Source organism: Corapipo altera, unplaced genomic scaffold (assembly GCF_003945725.1).
Source record: "Corapipo altera isolate COAL_440 unplaced genomic scaffold, ASM394572v1 112, whole genome shotgun sequence".
NCBI classification, from domain to species: Eukaryota; Metazoa; Chordata; class Aves; order Passeriformes; family Pipridae; genus Corapipo; species Corapipo altera.
The window spans coordinates 10912531-10935331 of NW_020884899.1; the positions used below are offsets into that span (position 1 = coordinate 10912531).

The 22801-nt window shown below is 39.8% G+C and overlaps 1 protein-coding gene across 4 annotated transcripts in view; it reads left to right on the top strand.

Annotated features, from left to right (window-relative positions):
- FGGY (FGGY carbohydrate kinase domain containing) overlaps nt 1-22801 on the top strand; it is a 130080-nt gene that overhangs the window by 20134 nt on the left and 87145 nt on the right. For all 4 annotated transcript variants that reach the window (XM_027649328.1, XM_027649329.1, XM_027649330.1 and 1 more), the window contains one exon: nt 2823-2908. In XM_027649328.1, the coding sequence (XP_027505129.1) occupies nt 2823-2908 (86 nt within the window). The remainder of the gene's footprint in view (nt 1-2822; nt 2909-22801) is intronic.

Sequence of the window (22801 nt, forward strand, 5' to 3'; positions counted from 1 at the left end):
TCTTCAGTGATTTTCAGGCTTCTTTCTGGTTTTCAGATGACTTAGAGTTTGACCTGATGTGGAACTTAAATGCTCATATCAGCTTTCATTTTTGCCCTAAATGGTGAAACATTTTTATGTGTCCATCTGTGCCTTTTGATTTTAACCTGGATTTCTGATACACCACTCTCAGATGATTTTTGAATTTCTGGGTTTTGGCTGATGAGTAGCCATGAAATTTAGACTGATACACTGTGTTAAATCAGATGTTGCTTCTAGCCTAAATTTAGATAATCTCGTGGCCAACAGGGATCTATTATGAAGGCTGTCTATAGTGTAATTTAAGATAATTTGATTAATGTTTAATCTCTTAACAATAACAAAAGTTAGAATATCTTTAATGTTTGTATACACAGTTTGCTTCTGGTGGGAAAAAGTGTGTTTTAACAAACATTAGATGACTGAAGATCACTCCATCTCACAAGATAACTATACATTCAGTAAGAGCAGAAATCAAAGCTTTCCTGTACAGAAAGAGGCTACCTCAGCAAACCTGAGTAAAATATGAATGTTAAAGCTCCTTCAGTTTTTCCAAGGAGAATGTGGCTCTAGGTGTCTCCAAAAAATTTCATTGGATGCTGGAGCTCCTGTGAAATTCTACCTTTTTGTGTATTTTCAGTCCAATTACAAAGTCCCTCATTATCCTGGACATTCCTTGTCTAGGAATATTATAAAGCATTGCACTACATAATTCTTAAACTCTTTGTCCCCAAGCATTTGGGATTATCTATAACAACTTCAAAAAAATTATTCTGTGGAGGTATAGTTGTTAAAACAACCCAAAACAATCAGAGAGCTGAAGGAAAGGGACTCTGGAAGTACCCCTGGGAAACAGCAGGACTGTGTGAGTTCCTCCAAGTGAGTTTGGAGGGTGAGTCGCAGGATGTGAACACAGCATTGGGAACGTTCCCGGATCTTCTCCACAATCCTTTTAATGTGGTCACAGACTCCTGACTGTGGGTGAAAATAAATCTGAATTAACTTCAGTGAAACATGGAGACTTTAAATTTGTTGGGAAAAAGCACCGTGATTCTTGTTGTCTGTACTAATTAGTGATGACACAGCATTGAGATGGCAAAAAATGAATCATTTGGATGTTCATGAAACAACATACTTTGAGTGTCACTAACATGTGGCTTTTGGGATTTCTTGAAGAAATAGAGTCAGGATCCAAGGAGTGTCTTTGGTGAAGCAGATTTGTTTGAAGAGGACAGTTATTCTTAATCCAGCTTCCTTTCTTATTATCCGTAATAGACAAACTACTGCTGTTCCTTGAAGGCCATCAGGTGTGTTAACAGCACATAATGGCTTTTATTATCAAAATAATCGGGCTGAGTGACCTTTGAACTAAATTATGGAGCTCCTTTGCATTCACATATGAAGTTAAATTTGATGTGTGTAGCAGCCACATGAGCTAAACCTGAATGGTCAGGAACAAACATCCAAAGGTTGTGCATTTAATGTTAAAAAGCTGTAATTGGAGCATTTGTTTTTTGAAATGCTCCAATTTTGTAGAAATCTGGTAAGTTTCAGAAGCTTTTGAAGAACTAAACAGAAAGATAAGACAGATTCTTTGCATGATCCAAAACTAAAGAAAATTTTTCTTTTTTTACACTTACCCAATTGCACCTTAGTTTCTGGAATTCATTAACTCCTTTTCAACAATTTTCTGGACTTGTAAGATTTTAGTTTGATATCATGTAGTATTTGAATAAAGTTACAGAATCATCGAATCACAGAATGGGCTTGGGAGGGATCTTGAAGCTCATCCAGTTCCAACCCCCTGCCATGGGCAGGGACACCTTCCACTAGCCCAGGTTGCTCCAAGCCCCATCCAACCTGAACACTCCCAGGGATGGGGCAGCCTCAGCTTCTCTGAGCAGCCTGTGCCAGGGCCTCACCACCCTCACAGAGAAGAATTTCTAGAGCCACATATTCTTACTTAAAACGGAATTATGTTTTCTTTTAATTTAGCATGTCCCTTCTTAATATTGCATGGAATTAAATTTGGCTCCAGAAAGAGCCCAGGTAGGACTTGTTTGAAAACTTTGCACCCTTTCAATGATTTAAAAAGCTGGTGGAGGTTTTTAAAGCAATGTTATCTTACTGTGGAAGTCTGATTGTGACCCTTGTGGTCAGCAGCACTGACTTCTGTTTGATTTTGATATTCTTTACTGGTTTTAGTGTACCAAGGTCAGAAGAGGGCACTGAATTCTTGCTTTCTGGACCACCATCTGTCTGCAGAGTAGAGCAGTGGAAACTCCCTGTAAATGATCTGTCTTGGTAGAAGAGTTTTTTAGGAGTTTGGAAACGTCAAGTGGCTTTTCCAAAAGCCGTGTGATCCAAAAGCTTTGTTCTTGTGCTCACAGAGCTGTTTGTTTCCTTCCTGTGCTTACAATTAACAAATACAAAATTTAAAATGGTAAATTCTAGAAAGTAGAGTGTCCTTCAAGCAAGTGGTTTTTGAGAAGATTGTGTGTTGACTTCAAGGCTGCTGTGACACAGAGCAGCTGATGGGGAACTGAGAGCTCATGTTATTGATCTGAAACTTGGGCCTCCATGAACTTTTCATGGGAAACTTTGCTTAAGATCAGCCTGTGGTGGGGCAAAGGCTCAGTTCTCTAGGCAGTAAATCAGAGAGCAGAGCAGACAGGATGATCAGAGTAGTTGGTTTGAAAAAATTGTTCTTTTTACCTAAAAATCAGGTTTTTTAATTGCATTACAATAAGAACATGATTATGCCTGACCTCTAATATCTGCATTTCTAAACATATTTTTATTAGAACTTGCAGGAATCCTGGGAGAAGGCAGGCTACTTCTTTGATCTTCCGGATTTCTTATCTTGGAAAGCCACAGGTGTCACTGCAAGGTATGTTAATTATAACAATATGATTTGGTCATCCTCATCTATTTTCTTCTGTATGTTCTGCTTTAATTCATTGTGACTGGACATGCTGTTATGTACATCTGTCTGTAATTGAGTCTGCCCCAAAACATCTTGAACCTATCTCCTGCTTCCATGTACATTCCTGAGCACAATTGTTCCTGGGAGCAGTGTAGTTCACAGATACAGTTTGTTGCTACAAATGTCAGTTAATTGGTCTTGTGATCCATTTTGGAACTGAAATGTGATTGCTCTAGTTCCTGTGAAATACACTTTTAATAATTCTCTGAAATCTGGGGGGTTTTACAAGTTTATTGACTTTAGGGAGAATTGGAAAGAAACACTTCCTTGCCATGTGGGAGGGATCTGTTAAAATCTTGTTTACAGTGGTCACTTCACTGTAAAACACAGCAGCTGTATCGCTCCTCAAAAGCATCCTGGAATACCTCCTGAGCAGTTTAACAAAATCCTCTGAGAGAACCCCTGAAAAATCTGCATTGAAGTCACCAGCACAAGTGAAGTGTATTTGCAGATAAACAACTCTTTGTGAAAAGTGAGGGATAGTATTATTTATGGACTTACATGACCAGCTGCAGTTCACAGTTATTTCCATTGCAGTTTGTGGAGCTGAATCTGCAAAATGTAGTCTCAGATGAAAACTGGTCACAGGGTAGTTTTAGTCTCTCTGGAAATGAAGATACCTTTGCATCAGACACAGTTTTTTGAGTTATTTGAGTGCTCTATTTTTCCCTAGTTAGTCTTCGTGACTGACAGCTTTTGTTATAGTGTTTTTTGGTATATATTCCCTGCATAGAGCAGGGAAATGCTGTGTTTGACTTAAAGGAAAAACAGAGTTGCTAGATGGTAATTGATGGATAGTATCTCAGTTCTTCCTTTGGATTTTCAGTCAGATTTTGCAGTATAACTATGAATTATGTAACAGACAAACAACTCCCACCCCACAGATCTTGCAATCTAAGCAGTCCTGTCACCTGGCCCAACTCTTCCTTCAACAGGACAAATTCCAGGTCCCAGATGATATTCCATGCAGGGTCTGCAACTCGTGAAAGTACTCAAGACTTGCATTTAGAATTAGAACCCTTTAGCCAGGACATTAGGTGGAGAATGGTCTGAAAAGGGAGGGTACAGGGGTACTGATGGCTCCTTGGTCCTGCCTGGGTTTGGCTTTGTACTCTTGGCTGCAGCTTCCTGGAGTTGAAGCAGAGAACCTCTTCTAAAAACAAAAACTGTTGCAGAAGATTATACTCAAAAGTAGAGATGCCTGAATTTAGGCTGGCAAATTCATTCCCTTAGCAATGACAATTTTATTTTTCAAAAACATTTTGATTCTATTGATGAATGTTGGGAAAAGACTTTCTGGACCAGGTCTTCCCCCACCTTTGGTTGAGAGTCTTCTATTTTGGATAAAATAGTTCTTTGTAGTGCCTCCTTTGCTAACTTAATGTTAAGCCCATTAACATTAAAATTAAACCCATTGTTTTGGCTCTAGTGGAATGTCTTATAGGGTAGCAAAGCAGGAAGAAAAAGATAGGAAAATAAGGACAAGAAATGTTTTACTGGAATCAAACCTAATTTTTTCCTCCTTTCTCTCTTTCCCCCATGCACACCTGTTTTTTGGGAATTTCCTTGTAGTTTGGTGAAGTAAAGTAATTTGCCCTGCATATACTCATAATACAAGGGAATTGTGAATTTGTCAAGTATAAGATTCTTCCCACCTTTTCTCCCTTTGAGCACAAAGGAGCCTATTCACAGGGCAAGACACAGTGTTACTCACTCTGAATCATGCAGAACTTGGCCCTGATAAAAGACAGATTTATTTTTTTAAAAATTTGTTTTGGTGATGGGGATTTTACCAAAATAAATGCAATTCCAAAGGCACTTTTATGGGAAAGACCTTGCTTCTTTAAAATTTTAAGGGGCTCTCTAAAACATTTTGTGTGTGTTTGACATTTAAAAACTGTGTATAGTCTTTTTGCTTCAGTGAGGTCGCTCAGAGCAGAACATTGTGTGTGAGATGCGAATGGGACATGTTTGAAAAGCAGTTCTTGATGTGTATTTCTGAGTATGAAATCCTTTCTCTTTCCCCTTTAATTTTGCTGGCTTGAACTGCCTTGTTGCCAAGGTTTTTTCCAGTGGAACTATAATAAAAACAGTAAAGACCTCTTACCTCCAAGCTGGAGATTCAAATGTATTCTGAGATTTTTTTACCTACTGGCTTTGAAATTGCTCTGTGTCTCACTGAACAACACCCACCCATCACTTACAGAGGACAAGTTCCAAATTGTTGATTCCCATTGTTCTTGGAAGGCTGCTGCCTGTAATATTTCATATTTAAAATAGTTCTTTTTTATTGTTTCTCCTTGATGAAAGACCATTGAGTTTTTCGCAATGATCCTGACTATTATGCATTGAAAATGTTACTGACAGCTCTTTAGTTAACAAATTTAAAACTTTGTAACTTCCCAGCTTCTGCCCCCCAAGGTTGCAACAATGAAGTGTTGGTTTTGCCACTTGAACACTCAGTTGTGTTCTCTCAGAAATGCTGTGGTGGAGAGGAAGAGCTGTTCTGTCACAGACATGTTAGAAGTGCTTTGCAGAGGCTCAGCACTTCAACTTGTGGTGAGTGTGACTCACTGCTCCCCCTCCCACCATCTACAACCTCTGATAACTTTTTCTTTATATGGTGTTTTGGGTACAGCTATCTTAATAAAATCTAAACACTTATCTAGTTACAGGCTACTGTGTTATGGATGGAGAATCCAGAGATGTACATCTGTAATTTCAGTGTATTTCTGAGGTCTCGTGAGGGATTCCACTGCAGATAAGAATATGGCTGAGCTGTTCAGCTGGGTGGAATTCACACACAGATTTCTCAAAGGTCATGTGGATAGACCCAGCATTCTGCTTCAGGGCCACTTCCAGTCATGAGCAACTCACAGGAAAATGAGTGGGTCTCTCCTGCATTTAAGATGAACTGTAACTAATGAGAGATTAAACCTGTGAAGGAGGATTTGGGAAACATAGGGAAAAATGTCAGGCTGACATTATTGAGATAGTGTCCAACATTTTGCTGCAAGCCACCTCCCAAAATTACCAAAAAAAGTTGGAAGAAAATGAATATTTGTGCAGATTTTTTTCCCCATATTATTATCCCCTAGATATGTTAATATTTAGGGGAAAGTAATGTATTACCTAGGAGAGACTTCATCTCTTATAGGGATGTTGATGCAAATAATTTTCCTGTGGAAATAATTGTCCAGTCAGTCTTCAGCTGCTTGCCATCATGACAGGGAAAAGGGTGGAACAGATGTTTTGTATACTTTGGAGGAACTTTTCTAAATTATCTCCTTCCAACAGATCTCAGGATCGTGAGTTTCTCCAGAGAAAATCAGTTTTATAGGAAAGAAATTCATGCTGTTGCAGTAATTACAGACTGCAAAGTGAAGGAGACATGGTTGTAGTTGATTAAAAGCGTTTCTGGGAACCACATAACCAATATTACTCTTATCTCTGTGAGAGGGGGTGATATCTTTTTAATATACAGTGTATTTTCAACAGGAAGATCCCTTGACTAACTGTTTTCTTTCACTTATGAGTTCCTTGGCTTGAGCACATTTAAATAGCTGACTCTTTATATTAAGCAGTGATTGAGTCCTTAGAGTGTATTTGTCACCCGTTTCCAGTTGCTTATCACTAGGGCTTGAGACGGCTCCGTTGCACTGATGGAAATCCAGAGGGCTCCTTGGATATTCCTGGGGTTAATGCAGAGTCTGCTGGGATCAATAGCAGAGATTGGTCCCTTGCTGAATCACAGTGATGGAAGTTTATAGTGAAACATTAGGCTGGGAAGGTGCTCTTGAATCCAAGAATCTGGATTCAGGTCTCTGGTCTGTTATATCCCCTGTGTGATTGTAGAAGTGAATTAAATCTGCATCTTCAGAGGTGTTCGGGCAGCTGAACACATTTGGGGTTTCATTCTTGTTCATCCCTGTATTTGCTCTTCAGCTGTTAAATTGATATATCCACACACTCTTAGGAGGTTTCTCGCTTTTACCGCTGTGAGGTGAAATTGCTGTGTCGGTGGAGTCCTCACCAAGTGTTTTATCCAGATAGGCTGGAAACTCTGAAAAGGGAGAGAGTTTGGAAGAGGAGCTTATGTTTAGAGGTGCAGTTGAAAAAACAAACTGGTGTGAGTTAAATGATTATCTGAAGGATGTCTGTGTCTTTTTAAAGGATTGGGCAATCCCTGCAGTGAGACGTGGTAACTGGACCAGTGCAGACACCCATTTTGGGGCCAGCTGCCCTTCCCTTCCTTCCCAGCCTTGCCATGACTAATGTATACCCTTTGGCTGGGCCCTGGAGTTTGGCTTCTTGTTTATATTTTATGCCTACTTCGAAAGATGGCTGGTTTAAAAATCAGGCCTCTCAGTGGAAAGAAAGGGCCAAGGGAATATTTCAGGAAGGGCCAAGGGAATATTTCAGAAGGCTGTTGTGATTAGTGCTGAGCCCATGTGGCAGTGACAGTATCCTGAGCTGCACTCGGGGGTTGTATCCTGTTTATGAAATGAAACCCAAAACTTCAGACTTGCAGACTTGTTTGGAAAAGTCTCTGGAGAAGGGAGAACTATCTTGAAGGGCTGGTTGGGAGGGGAGGAATGGTGTTTTTGTGGATTGGACAAACAAAGTGCCACGGATTTCTTGTCATGGAGCCAAGAGCAAGTGTCCCTGTGATGGTATCTTTGCCAAATGAGAGAATTCTTCTGCTGTTGGGCTTTTAATAAATTCAAAACATGTTCTTTAGAGACTGGTGACACATAGGCTGATCCAGAAAATAGGAAATGTGTAGCTGGAAAAGTTATCAGGATTGTGAAGGGCAGGTGCAATGTGGGCAGTTACTGTTAGATTTTTTTTTTTTAAATTTAAAAATGATATGTCCTTGAGTATACAGAGTAACCTGAAAGAGTTCTGTGTGCTAAAGAAGAAAATTGTTAGCGGGTCTCGTTAACCTTAGCCAGGAAGCACACAGGCAAACAGGAAGCTTTAGCTATTGTTATTGTACAAGTGCCCTTTACAAAATATTAGCAAAAGGAGCTTAATGTGTTTTCCACAAGAACGGGAGCCCTTCATAGTATCTCACTGTGCAGAAAAACTGCATTGTCCCTTTCCAGCAGCTTTGGACATACATTGAGACCTTGCATTGCAGAGGCTTGCATTGAGATCTTCAAATATTTACTACTTTGATTATTTTTTTAAGATGTTAGGATTGTTAATTAGCTGTGACAGTATCTAGCCCTTTGTTTTCTATTGTGTTCATTTGCTGCTGAAAAGAAAAAAAAGCCAGCTAGGTCAGTATAGAAAGGATTGGGGCAGGCAGTGGATGTATTCCTGGCAGCGTTCCACAGAGACAGTGAACTCTGAGCCAACCATGAAGTCATCGTGAACTCAGGGAGTCTCACTAATCCAAGGCAATGTGTCTTAATTTGACAAAGCAAAGGCTGCTTGATAAGCCAGCCCAGCTAGAAATACTGTTACAGGGAGTGTTTGTTAAACTGAGATTGTGGACGAGAAACGTGCTGATATGAAAGGAATCATCTTGTTTTCAGGTCCTTGCTCCCCCAAGCCCAAAGGCAGCTTGGCTCCCTTCTCCCCTGTGGTTCAGGCTGTGCAGTGGCTTGATGTGAAATTTGAGAAACATATGTAGTTTTCTATTTCAGGAAAATGATCTCAGGGATTGAATGTGTGTTTTGTTGGCTGTTAAGCTCTGATCTTGCCTAGTGTGGTAGTTTGAGAGTGTGTGTGTATGTGAGTGTGTGTGTGTGTCTCTGATGGTTAAAATGTTCTCCGGCACTTCAAAAAATAATAATTAAAAAAAAAATAAATCAGAGTTCATATATTCATCATTAAGGGTCTTATTTCTTCAGTCTCAAAAGGCAACATCCTACATCATAAGAAGCCTCTTAAATAAATCTACGATGTGCATCAGAAAATATGTTTTATTTTTGCATGGTGATAATTAACATTTACTTGAGGTGATGAGTGGTGCACAGTTTTCCATTGAAGCAAAAAAGCTGTGTTTAAACATCCCTTTCATTGTTGATCCTGTGCAGAAGCAGTATAGATACATATGGACACTGTAATTATTAACTTCCCTGAGGTTCACATGATTATCTTCATTTAATAAAGTTTGTGAAGAGATGGCTGGGAATCTCTGAGATCCGTCTTTCTGGGATCCTGACTAATGGTGGCACTGGATAACTGTGCTTCACTGGGGCTGGGGGCGAGTATTGAAGGAGGTTGTGGTGTTATGGCCTTAAATTCTGAGGAAAGACAAGACAGAAACTGCAGAGGAGTTTGTTGTCTTTTGGTTCTCTTCGTCTCATTTTTTATAATCATCTTCAGATACAGGCTGAATGTTCAGGGTGTTTCTTTTGCATCAGCTCCTGTGAACACCGCCAGGGATCAGACCCTGGTGGTACAGGGGGTGTAATGAACGATCTGTCATCTCCTTTGAACTCTTCTGATGTGAAACCCCATGGAAAGCCCCACGCAAAGCCCCTGCCCCTTGTGGGATTGGGTCTCTGTTCAGCCAGAGCTGTGTAACAATTGCTTCCTTGCATAAATTTGAACCAGATAAGAAAATAGCCATGTTTATGAACTCCTGGGTCATTTGCAGCCCTGGCAGTGTTTCAGTGTGCACATATATAATGCATGTATTCACAGTAAATTCTTAAAAACCACCCCCCTGAAAACAATAACATTCCAGGAGTGTTCTCATCCAGGGAAGGAGAAGAAAGCTATGTAGCATGAAGTCTGTGCATTGCATGTGTACATACAGTGCTTAGAAGTATTTAAACTCACAGAAATTTATTATTCCATAAGGAGCTCTTTCATCTTGTCTTTAAAAAAAAAAAAAATCCAAACCTTTACTCTTCTGGAATGTCTTGCATGTGAAAGTGTTAACAAATTCAGGCTTTAAATGCTGCTCTTAAGTAAGAAAGTAGCATTATTATTTTATAGCTGGGAAAAGAGCCGTATAATTTGAAGGGTAACATTCTTCTAAGTGTTTAGCTGGGCATCCAGCTTTCTGTCTGCCTTGCAGTGAGAATTAGGTGTCATATTCCATGGACATTTTCACAGATCACACTATAAATTATTTATTCAGGACCAATTCTTCCTGCAGACTTCCCAAACAAATGCTTTTCACCACTGGAGTGTTCCTCCTCTCCCTTTCACTGTAATACATGGCTGTAGCAACAGTCTTGGCCTGGAAGGCAGTTTACCTACAGATTTGCTTTATTTTTGTTGGCTGACTCTCTCAATCTGCTTAATGTGAGTAACTTTCCCTGGAAATTCTCAGCATGCTTTAGGATGACACTGATGGTGTCAGGGTTGATTTACATTATCTCTTTAAAGAGCATTAGCTTGCCTAGGACTTTTTCTTTTATTTGTTTTAGCATTCATGTTCTCCAGAGAGGAGCCTTTTAACTGTGAAATGTAAATAACCTGACAAGGAAGACTTCAAAAGTAAATGATTCTTTGTCCGTGGCAGTGATACCAAGCTTGCCAACTCTGTAACCTTTAAAACAGAGCACTTTTATGCTTGACCTGTCATCTGCCTATAAAAATAATCTTAGATCAATGATACAGTGCTTTCAAGAATGTGTCTGAAGAAAGCAGACACTTCTATGTATGTGTTCTGTCATTTCTCCATTGTGATGGACCATCTGCTGCTTCAGCTCTCAGGGAGATCTGGGTATTGATTTGGTGTCAGTGTCTGGCGTGCTCTGAGGTGGGGAACACTTTCACTGCAGTTTGCAAATTGATGTTGCCAGATAGCGAGCCTGATATTATATAAATATATGTGTTTTGTGAAATCACCAAGGGTTTGTTTTTGCCTTCCCCGTTCTTTATTCCAGTGCCATTCCATTAAGCTATTCATTAGATGAAAGGTTGTAATTCAGTCTTCAGTGGATGAAATGTATATGTACTTATAGAATCAAAGACATTCCAAGAAAGGTTGTTTATTTTCTTACTACCTTTTTTAATTAGATGTCGATGGTAGGATTCTGACTGTCTGCATTCAGAGAAGCAGATGAAGCAGCAATGATTGCAGTGGGATCCAGCAGAGATGACTGAAGTTATGCTTCTTGGTTATCAGACCCTGCATGCACAGGAAACTTAATTCTCCTGTGGACAGGAGAGTTGGAATTTCAGATTCCACCTAGGCCAGTAGTTTAATTTTAAAGCAGAGGGGAAGTTCTGTATTTTATATTTTACTCTTACATAACTTCAGATAATATTTTTTTCAGTTATATTTCTTTTTGGTTCAAATTGCTCACACTCGACTTTAAACTGCCCCCAGAGCTGCTAACCTTAGTTAAAACCTGTGTTTGTCCACTTTATTTTAGTTCACTTTCTCTATCTCAAACTTGCCAGCCTGAGCTGTGAGCCTGCTGGTGTTCTGCAGAATGGATGTATCCTTGGACTTCCCTGGGTGGGGATTGGAAACCACAAGCATTCCTGTGAGAGCCTGTCCCGGTGTTCCCAGCAGGCTGCAAGCTCAGAGCCCCTGAGCTGGGGCTCTCCTGAAGTCACTCCCAGGATCCATGTGCTAGTGTCAGAGTAGAAGAGAATTCTTGGAGGGTGACCAAGCAATTGCCTCTTGTACCCATGCACAAGGAATTTCTGTCAAAGTGGGAAAGCCCTTCATGCTGCAGAAGGTGATTGGGAAAAATTGGAGGATGGGCAAAGATATGCTTGTTCTATCTAAAATCCTCCCCACCCCCAAATCCCACTTGCATTTATCCATATGGAGTACCCATGTTTGGGATGAGGGAAGTAACTTCAGCTTTCACTCACTGTAGCTTGAAATTTACAGCTTTGAACCTACTTAGATCCTCTCCTTCCAACCTCATTTGCCGAGGTGAGCTCTTCCTTCTGAGGACTGAGACTGGATCTTCACACTAAAGTGTTTACATCTGTAATTAAAAGTGATGAGAGGGGGTGAACATGCCACAAAATACACAGAAAACTACTTTCCTGTGGTTTCCATCTTCTGAGATTCCCTCTGCGAAACTGTACTTGGGAGTTTTGTCATTGTATATAAAATACCTAATACAGACTCTTTTGAGAAAAAGAAATGTCATGATTTAAGTTTACTTTCAGGAAAGAAATTGAGTGTACTTCCCGTCTTAGTGGAAAATTAGGTGTGATGGTGTCCTTAGTTCCTTGTACATGGCATCTGTATGTGAGGGTAATAATCACAGAGCTTTCGTCTCCCTATAAAGAAGGGAAAATGGTGGATGATACACTGTTGACACTTGTCCTTCATATTCATCCCATCCCGTGCTGTTCTTGCCCTCACCTTTCAGCCCCAAGCTCTGTGGGCACATGTGCAGTCTGGGTCGAGTCTCCTTCCCAAGTGGTGTTTTTCATGTGTCCTGTTGGGCAGTGCTGCCCATGATATGTATCCATACACATATATATAATTCGAATGTGCATCACAAAGACAAAAGTTCTTTAGTGTTCTCCATTCCTCAGTAGCACCAGGTATGAATATAGCAGGGGACTTCTCTGCAGGGATCCCAGTTTGTTTAAGACTTTCTGGGTTTGTATATTTTGTCCTGTAGCAGCTCTTCATTTTGTGTATAAGGACAGTTCATAAACAGATGTTGAATCTTAACATGGTGCCTGCTATTTCCTGCTATTTCTGACCTGCCTGTAACAACACAGACAATCCTTATTTACACCAGTTAGCTCCACTGGCAAGTTATTCAAGGAAATTTCCTGTTAACTCTTTCAGCTGTCTCTTTAAATGTGGAACAAGGGAAACAGGCCTACTAAAATGTTAAGAGATTTCTGATTGCCTAGCCTATAAAGAGACATATTAATTAATTAATTAAAGTAGGTGCTCATTTGCTTTGGCACAAACCGAGAAAGGAGGTAGAGTATAAAGAATGATGTCCAAAATGACATAGCACAAATTAACCTTGTGACTATGATACTGTGCTGATGGAAATCACTTCAGGCTGATTAAGGCTTCAGCCACTATCTCATTTGCATGTTGGTTTATCTGTAAGGGCCTCTATTTGTATTTGTGCATAAAATAGGGAATACAGTTTGGCCTCATTAAGTTTGAGACTCTGCTTGGAGGAATATTGCTCAAGAAAACCACATCAGGACAAGCTTTTGAGAATGCAGACTGGTTTAGAGAAAGTGTTTTACTATATTGAAGCCTCAAGCCATCTACCTCTGCTCCTGAGAGCTCTACCTGAAAACTTCTAGGACTGAATAATTTAAGGTTTGGGGGTTTTTTTTATTCTTTCTGCAAGAAATCCTAGTCTGATATTTTATTTTCTTAAAGTCTGAACTCCACATAACTTTTTTTCAGAACTGTTTATCCTCACTCCAGACATGAACCTTGGAAAGGTGGCAGAAAAAACAAACAGCTGCTGTGTTTTTGGGCAGTCTGCATTCCTTTAAACTCTCTGAGATCAGACTTGTGCTGAGATTTTCAAATTATTTGTCCTAGGGCTTAAACACTTTCACTCCTGCTTAAAAGTCAGTGAGTTTGCCATACTGGTGCTTGTGAGAGCTGTCATGCAGAGCCTTAATGATTCAAGAACTATGAATATATGATGTGTAGTTAGGGCTTTTTATTATTGTTTCATTCAAACTTCACCTGCCTCCCTAATCATCTTTCCATTTTTGGACTCCAGTCCTTTTTTTAACTTAGGTGCATTGCCTAAGATATTCTAGGAAACTTTGTTTTCGTTTTGGTTTGGGAGTAAATTTGATACATATAAAAATGTTATTAATGGACCAAGGTGGAGGTAATATAAAAGACTGTCACATTCCCAAGGCCCAGAGTCAGAAATTATCTTCTGAAGCTTGGATTTCCTTCACAAGTGGGAGATGCCAGAAGAGCCATTAGTTCTATGGCAGCATTTTGTGCTGTCTTCATGAGGTCTCCAAAAAATGTTCTGTGGAGCTGGATTTAAGAGGTGGAAGATTCAGGACAATGCAGGCTTGTGTGGGGAACTACTGAAAGAGTAATTAGTGGTTGAGGTCTTCATGTGAGTTTTCCTGCAGGACAGATGTGAAGATCCTGCTATTACTTGTTCCTTATGAGTAGCTGAAATCCCAAACATGTCTTGCAGTTCCTTCCCAATTTGTGGAACTTTGCTGGGTAAAGAGACTGGTTGTACCAGATCAGTGTGTTTGTGATATGGGTTAAATGCATTGGGCAGGATGTTGAGCCCAAAAGTGTGTTTACTAGCAACTGGAATGGAAAACAAAGCAGTCACTGCAGTTCTGAAGGGCTTTTCAGTTACCCAGGCTCATTCTTTTCTTTGGGCCCTTTTCCAGCAAAGCACTTAAGGCACGTGCTCAAAGTTAAAGCCTCTGCTTAAGTGCTTTGCTGGTCTGGGTCCTTTATTTGCCGTCCAGGCATGTTGGTATGAGCAGGCTGTTGGTTGTAGGAATGTTTGGGGAACTGTCCTTCTTACACTGCTCATTTTCCTTTTCTGAACTTCTTGGCTACTTACAGCCTCAAAAAGATAGTTTGTCATTTCAGTGTGACACTGATATCAATTTGCAAACCGTCTGTAGGTTATTGGTTGAAATTAATATACACTGATTAGGAAGAAACTGTGTATTTGGAAAAATCAAGGTCAGTCCACCCAGAAAAGTTTTCATGTGATATCTTTCTCCAGCTGAGTAACATGACTGGCAGCACTTGTCATATAATAAAAGCATCTTCAAACAGTTCAGGTACTGTGAATTTAGCCCATGGTGTGACACATTATTCCTTCCTCCAGAAAATTCTCTTTGAAGTAACTGCTGCCTTTTAGATGACGCTTTTTATTTTTTGATCTGGATGTAGATTGATTTATTTATGGCTTTAATTTCTGCACTGCAGAGTTGCATATCTCTGATTCCTGCAGGACTGCAGGTATTGTGCAGTCAATTCCTCATCATTCCCATAACATACATGGCAAGTCAGGACAGGAGAACTTGGTTAAATTTGGTCCATGGGAATTCTCTTTGTGTCTTGCAGCAGTGAAAATTGGCCTTTCACCTCTTAGAACATCAGGGAGTTAATTTCTTCGTGCTTTTCTTTGTCAAGGTGCAAACCACTTTACACCAGTGAAAATGGCAGAATGTACAGCCTGGTATTGCTGACCTGACTGTGGAGGGAGCAAGGACCATCTGTATGGAATAAGTCAAACACAATCCTGCAGTTGCTTATGCAAACAAGGGACTTCCATAAATGCTCCTGCTGATGTCAGAGACACTGTTGGTTTAGGTCAAGTTACTCACACCTAAGTCTTTGTAGGACCAAGCTCATAGATAAATAGCAGTTTGCAAAATCGTATTTATATATTTGGTTCTTAATTTCTCTTATATAAAAATGTACAGCGTCTCTATGAACAGTGATCTTTTTAATTCCCTCATTTAGTTTGGTAAAGCAAACAAGTATGGAAATTCTCGTGCTTTTTTTCCTCATTAAAAAGCTATAAACCATAAAAGAGGGAATAAAGTATTCTCTTTTTTTCAGGCCTCTAACACAGGGATTTTGAATTGACTTTTATTCCATTCTCCTCTGTGCTTGCAGCATTTGTGAGTGTATTTTCTGCAAGTATTACAGTATAATTGAAGTCCCAAGAAAGGGAAAGACAAATATTTTAATGTTGTTAGAGCTGCATGGAAGGGTTCATTAGAGTTTAGAGCAGTGGTGAACTCCACCCTGCTGGTTCAGCCATCACCCTTCTTGGTGCTGGGGTAAGGCAAGCTGGGGCAGTGCCTGGGAGGGTGAGCTCTGACTCTGAGAGAGCTGTGGATGTGCATTCCCAGGTGAAGTTGTTGTTAACATTTAAATGAATGTAAAACCCACTGTTGTCCAGCTTCCTTGTGTAACAGGCTAAAGCATCTGAAATGAGAAAAGCAACATCCTTCTTTCACTCTTCCAAGAACCCGTGGGTTGATTTGTTTGGTTGTTAGAACAAGTCAAAGTGAAGTTTATTTTGTCCAGTCCCTCCTGTTTTACAGTGGCAGCAGTAATGGTTTCAGAGGAAATAAAAGGAGAGAGGAATCTTAGAATTGAGAACATGTGAGCATCCTTCTGGAGACACTGCTTTCAAATCATGCTCAGTTAATGAGCATTTATGTTCCTGTGTATTATTTCTCTCTATTATTGACTGAAAGCAGTCTAGATATCCATGTAATGTAGCCTCCTTTTTGTTTTTCTTTTCTTTTCTCTTGTCCCAGAAATACCCTTTTTCAATTGCAGAATGATTGCTTGTTTTGTTTGAATGCCTTTATTGCTGTATTCTGAGGAATAATGACAGCTGATTTATCTACTCTATAGCCTCCCTTATTTTCTGTATTGCTCTACTGATGTAAATAAGCTGAAATGTTTTTTCATTCTTACTTTATGGAAATTTATGTATGCTTTTACTCACTCGTTACCATTTTCAGAACTCTTTGTGGTTCTACTTTGCGGGGGTTTTCTTTGTTTGGTTTGTGAAATCCCACAGCTATCCAAATAATACTGTTGATCTCTTTGCTTTTTGAGATTTGCTCAAAAATTTACCCTTTTTTTGCATGAATACAATTACAGAGGGCAATGCAAACCATTATTATTATAATTAATTAAAGATACTCCAGAAATACATACACTGCTACTGTAATTTAAAGTATTAAATTACAGGCATGCAGTACACGTATGATGTATCTGAAACAAGCCATCTTGCTTTTGCTGTGGTTTAAATGACTTACCTTAAAATCTAAAAAACATGTTTTCAGAAATTAATACTAATGACTGTAAATTTTGACTGAATAGATCTAGTATTTAGGAATGAGTTATGATTTTAAGAGTTGTCATTGACTGAACTGATTTTTGTGACAGGAGGTAACAACACACCTTGTTGCCAGTTTAGGAGTCTCTGATGTGCATCTTGATTCAGGTGCACATGGCAGCTGTGTCCTGTCATCCAGACTGGAGTAAGCCTTGAAGGTGGCTTCCCTGAGTAAAGAAAAGGGGCTCAACACTGGAGTTTAGCATGTGAAATGGGATCAGCCTCCATCAAAATGTAGTTATTAAAACTTTCTTTTATTGCAGTACTCTTGGCAAATCCCTGCTTCTGTTCTGGTTTCACTTAGGCTTTGTCTGGCCACAAGTGCACGACAGCCGAGGTTCCAGTTCAGCACAGCCTGACTAAGCTGGTAACAACTCCCATTAACCCACTGACTGTTCTTCAGAACTTCTTACTCACACATGTGTTCACGTACTGTGCTAAACTAGACTATCAGCAGTGTTGATGTTGGGAATATATACATTATTTACTCATGAATTAGTAAAATGTGCCTTTATAGTGAACTTGTGAAGAGATGTCTGGACTAACAGTTCTCTCTCTCAGAATATCACTGTGAGGGTTGTAAGGGTGTGGTTTTTCACACCCCTCTAATTCTGCTCAGTGACATGAAGACAGCAGAAACCACATCATGAAGTGTAGCACTGATCATGTGGAGATTTGCTTCATTGCTCTGTGTCTGGAGTGTCACTGTGCACGTGGCGCTGGCCAGGCATTGCCCTCAGCATCTGCCACACTTCCTAAACCACTGCAAGAGTCCACAGAACTTCCTAAGTCTTTGTGCTCCCTGAACAGGGATGTTGGTTGTGCATGCCCCATGTTTAGTGCTCACCCACTGGAACGATACACGGTCATGGAGCCAATAACTACCATCTTCCCACAGCCTGCCCATGGAATAACCATGTCTGTATGTAACATATATCTCTGTATAACACAGATGGGAGGGTACATGTGGCTGGGGCACCCACTGGTGCTGACAGACATGTTGGGTGATGCACATCTGGGTGTGCTGGGAGACACTGATGCTGCTGAAGGGAATAATCTCACACTATCAAAAGCCACACCACAGTGAGGAAACCATGACCCAACTTCCTTTTGCTTAAGCCTTTGCTTAATCTCTTCACTAGCTTCATTGAGTGTTTGGTGAAGCCTTGAACTGTGGTGAATTCGCTCAAGCTTTTCCTTCTAGAGGAAGCTGTACACTGGCTCTGTGTGCTGATATTTTCAGTTTTAATCGTGTCATATTTTTAACTGCCTGAAGAAGGTAACAGGAGAAAATATGTTTTTTAAATACAGGCTCTTAATTGAAATAAATATTTGACTTCCTATTGCAAAGTGATTTGCTTGAAATACTGAGCTTGAAAGATATATATTTTTGTGCTGAAATGGAGCTGAAAGGTTGCTGATGTTGCAGAGTGGCAGGAGGTGGGTCCCAAGGCTGTGGGACTGCGGTGATGTCATACATGGGCTCTACTTCTAGTTTTACTTTTCATATCCCTTGCCAGTTTTGGATGATTTTTTTTTTTTATAACCTCTCCTCCACTTATTATGCTTTTAAAACTTAATGTAGTGATTGCTTGAAACTGTGATTCAGTTTTACATATGTGCACATTTCTTGTTCCTCTCCTATTTAAAAATTTAGACTGAAGTTGTCCACAGAAAGATTTTTAACCTGTTTGGCATCACATTTTCTGAATGATGCCTTCGTGCCTGGGTCTGTCTCTAGACTGAGTCTCTGCAGTTCAAGATTCAGTTCAGGGGTCTGAATGATGTTTACTCTTTGACCCTTGGCCAAATCCCTCAATTTTTTTTGCCTCTGTTTGCCATCTTTTGAGGAAATGGATTAATATTTCCAATCCCACATGCTATGTCTGATTTGTCTAGACAATACATTTTTTTGTCTAGGACTGTGTCTCATTATGATTTTTTCAACAATGCCGAAGACAATGGACTTGAATCTTGGTTGGGTGTCTGTAATATAACACAGAATGAAATTAATAAAAAAACTAAGCAGTCTGCTGACTGTTTGCTTCCCTTTGCCTCATGACATGGTGAGGCATATGTGGGTGGATAAAATACTCTTATTTTGTACTTTCTGGTCCAACTCAACATATTTAACTAAGAGCATCCCTGGTATGAATCCATTGAAATTATTAGATGCACACAAGGGATTAATCTGACTGGATATGTTGCACTTGAGATGGGTGGTTCCCTTCAGGTTTGGTGACATAACTTCTAGGAAAACTTAATTCAAGGGTCCAAGTATTTCAATCTTTTGATAGCGTGTTCCTAAAGAGAAACACACTTTTAAAAAGAGTTGAACTCTGATACAAATAGAAGAAACATCATCTCATTGTAGTTAGTGTGATTCACCTCCTGTGTATGACTTCTTTGATATTTGCAGTGCTTGATGCATTTATTTGTGTTTTTTAAAGGACAGGTTCAAATAGATTACAGCAAACACAGACAGGCACATTCTCCCAATCCAAAGTAAATATCTGTATGGGTAAAAATACGTGTGTGTGTATATTTATGAAAAACTAAAACATTCCTGTTTTCTTACAATACTTAATGTATCAAATGCACACTTTCACATCTCTGGCAAGATGTACAAAAGTTACACTTTTAAGGTACCTCATTCAAGACAGCATTTGGATCAAGGATTGGACTTGATGATCTCAGAGGTCTTTTCCAACCCAGTTGCTTCGATGATTCTATAATTTTCTTGCTGTTGTTCGTTAGAGTCTGAGTGTCCCAACAGTCTGTCGTTAAGTTTGAGGTTTATCTAATAAAACATCAGTCTCCTACCTCTCCTGGAATATAAGAAAAATCTACACTCTGTATTTCTCAAAAGACTTCTGTGCCTGTTGTGGTGGTGATTGGAGATCACTCCTCACTCTGGTTGGGGTGGTCAGAAGGTTGATGCCAGAGTTTAAAGCACTTTGCTCTTTGAAACCTTGTGCTGCTATGTAGGCTTTGAAAATGATCCTATTGTTCTTCTTTTTTTTCCTTCAAAGTGGCATCCAGAGTTTAAATATAACATGGAATCTTGTCAGGGAGTGGCTGTATTCAGAGGAGATTAATTATAGATGTGGGTGTAGAAAATTGCAAATGTGAATTGTATTTTTCATACAATAAAATCTATCCCTTCAAGTAGGCAACAGACTTGCTTAGAAAATGCTGTGATTTAAAAAGCCAGCCAAAAGCCTCCAAGTGCTATAGCATGAACACCAAATACTAGAGTATTTAGAAAAAAGTGATTAATACTTTTTCCCCTTTACAAAAATAATCTTTACTTTTTGATTTGCTAATTGAAAGACTTTCTTTCCTGCTCACTGGTTGTTGCTGAGGGCTGGAAGTGGGACTTCCACTGTCACACATGGAGGGATGTGCTCAGGAGAGCCCAGAGTCCTCCTTCTACACCCTACAAAAGACCTAAAAACCTTGTCTGCTAAATAAGTTTGGGAGTCCTGGTATAATGCCCATGTCTGTTGGTCAGAGATTTGATGGATCCCAGTCCCTCAAGGGCTCTGATATAGCTGCCGTTCCCCCAGGGCCTCTCTCTTACTCTTTCATGGACTGTTACTCTTTCATGGACTGTGCTCTGGCAGGGAGATTTATGGCAGAGGAAGGGAGACCTGCTTTATATTTTTAAATAAAAGCTGTGCCACCAGTCCAGTGAGAATTCTGACTTGCCAGATGTGAGGCCCACAGAGCTGCTTAATACAAGTTCACAGATTTTTAACCCAGAGTTTAGTCTTGTTGCTTGTGAAGGAGGGTTAGGATCTTACAAGTTCACTGAGTCATGAGTGTGCAGGAAAAAAATGGAGGGAATAATGTATCTCATCAAACAAGTATTTTAAACACAGATTTGAAAGAAAACTTGTGAAGTCTTTACACCAAATGTAGTACTTCAGTATAACTTTTGCAACAACAACAACAAAGAAAAGGCTTGAAAGGTTTTGGAATGGTATTATATAGTCAAATATCAGTATCATCATTGGGTTCAAGTATCCAGCTTGTAGGTCATGAGCTATTCACTGTCACTTGCACACAATAAAGAGAAATCTTTTCTATTAAATCCCTTTTTTTTTGAAACTGAAGAGCTATTTTCTGAGATTGAATTTTCCCCATCATGAGGAAAAAGGGAAAAATCCAAATAATTTATTGAACATTAACTTTTAAAGGTTGAGATCTGGAGTTTAATCCTATTCCATCTGTGAAATATGACAAAATTGCCACTGACCTTAGTGTTAACAAATATTATCCTTCTGTTACATCATTTATATTTGTATTATTATTTTTTTCTCTGCAGTTTTAGTGAAGATTTCAAAGTGGGGAGAAGCTTTTCTTTTGCTGTGATATTTAACTTCCTTAAAAAAATCTAAATGGCAGCCAGACTACTTCTAATTATTTGTGATAAATATAAGTGTTATCCAGAGCATAAGAAGGATGAAGAAGTCTGATTACCGTAATTTCCTTGCCGCCTTTATTGAATAGATTTAAGTCCTCAGACTTGCAAAGACTGAAAGTTGAGGCCTGTGAGTGCAACTGGAATGTGTCTGCTACTTGTCCCAAACAGGCTTCCCCACCTGTCTCCTTTGTTTGGCCTGTTTAATGTTTTGTTAGAAGAAGAAAACCCTTTTCAGGCAAGAGTCATATTGGAGAGCTGTGCTAAGACAATGGGCTTGGGCAGGCTGGAGTTTCACAGGCTTTGGGTCAAAGGCAATAATCATGAAGAGTGGTGTGTTGTAAATATTGGGAACCTGGGATTTGCACGGTTGGGTGGGTGGAACAGCCCCTGACATGTTTTGGTGTGTGCACATGCAATTAAAGAACTGTTGAATGAGTGCAATGAGTAAAACCCAGACTGTGAATGTGAACCAGAGCACACCCAGACTCACCTGGCCCCATGGGTCCAAACCAGTCTGCCTGAGAGCAACTGTAGGAACTGAGTGACAGCAGGTGCAGCTCTTCTCACACCACCCTGAGCTCAACCCACCTCTCTGAATCCTTTTAAAAACCCTCAGCATGGGCAGCATCTCATACGTTTTATACATATCAAGACTGAATGACCAGGTGCCACATTTTTATTCCTATTACTCAGACTTATTCCCTTAGGACAAACTGCCCTCTTCTTCCCTGTTTTCCCCAAAGCAGCCAAATACCCCAAGCAGGCAGAGGCATTGGCATGCCAGGTAAAAATACCAGTGAGTCCAACAGGTTGGTTCTGTTCCAAAGCTCATTCGTTAATGGATATGGCATTAGCCCTAAAGGAGCAGAGAGTAATTACATGTTTCCTATTGCTCTGTGATAACCTCTGCTGTATTTCAGGCTCTTGCTGCACCAATGCCCAGTTCAGTTCTTGGATGCTGGGACTGTGTGTGCTGGGTATTAATTTTTTTGTCTGGAACATTTTTGCACAAACCACAGTCAGATCTGTGACTGTGTTTGAGCGGGGAATTGCTCGTTCTTGTGAAAAGCCTGGAGACTGTGGGGTGCAGAATTTGGGAGGACATTGGCAGCTTGGTCCAGATGTCAATATGTGGAGACGTTCACTTAGGCAGAATTTGAATTCAAAATCTGTTTTAAATTTAAACTTTTGAGAACAAAAGGAAAAACACATTTGATGTTGTGACTGTCACACTCCATTGTTTCAGGTCTCCTTCTTGCCTTCACAACATCATAAAGCTTTCTTAGCTCTTGATTCTTTGTAGCTTTAAATAAATCTGCCCAACACACCACAAAGTGCGACTTTATCCTGCTCCACACTGTTCCTTTTGGGTTCTAACTATATCCTGTTCTCACTTCTGTAGGATTTAGTTTTGGTCCAGCCCTCAGCAGGTGCAGCTGGTCTTAGTTCATCACCACTGGACAGTGATCCAGGGAACACATCCTGTGATTAAACTGTTACCTTGCTAATGATGCCTGTAAAATTAATTAAGTTCCTGAGTTTAAATTCATTTCCGAGCAGTTGGGATGA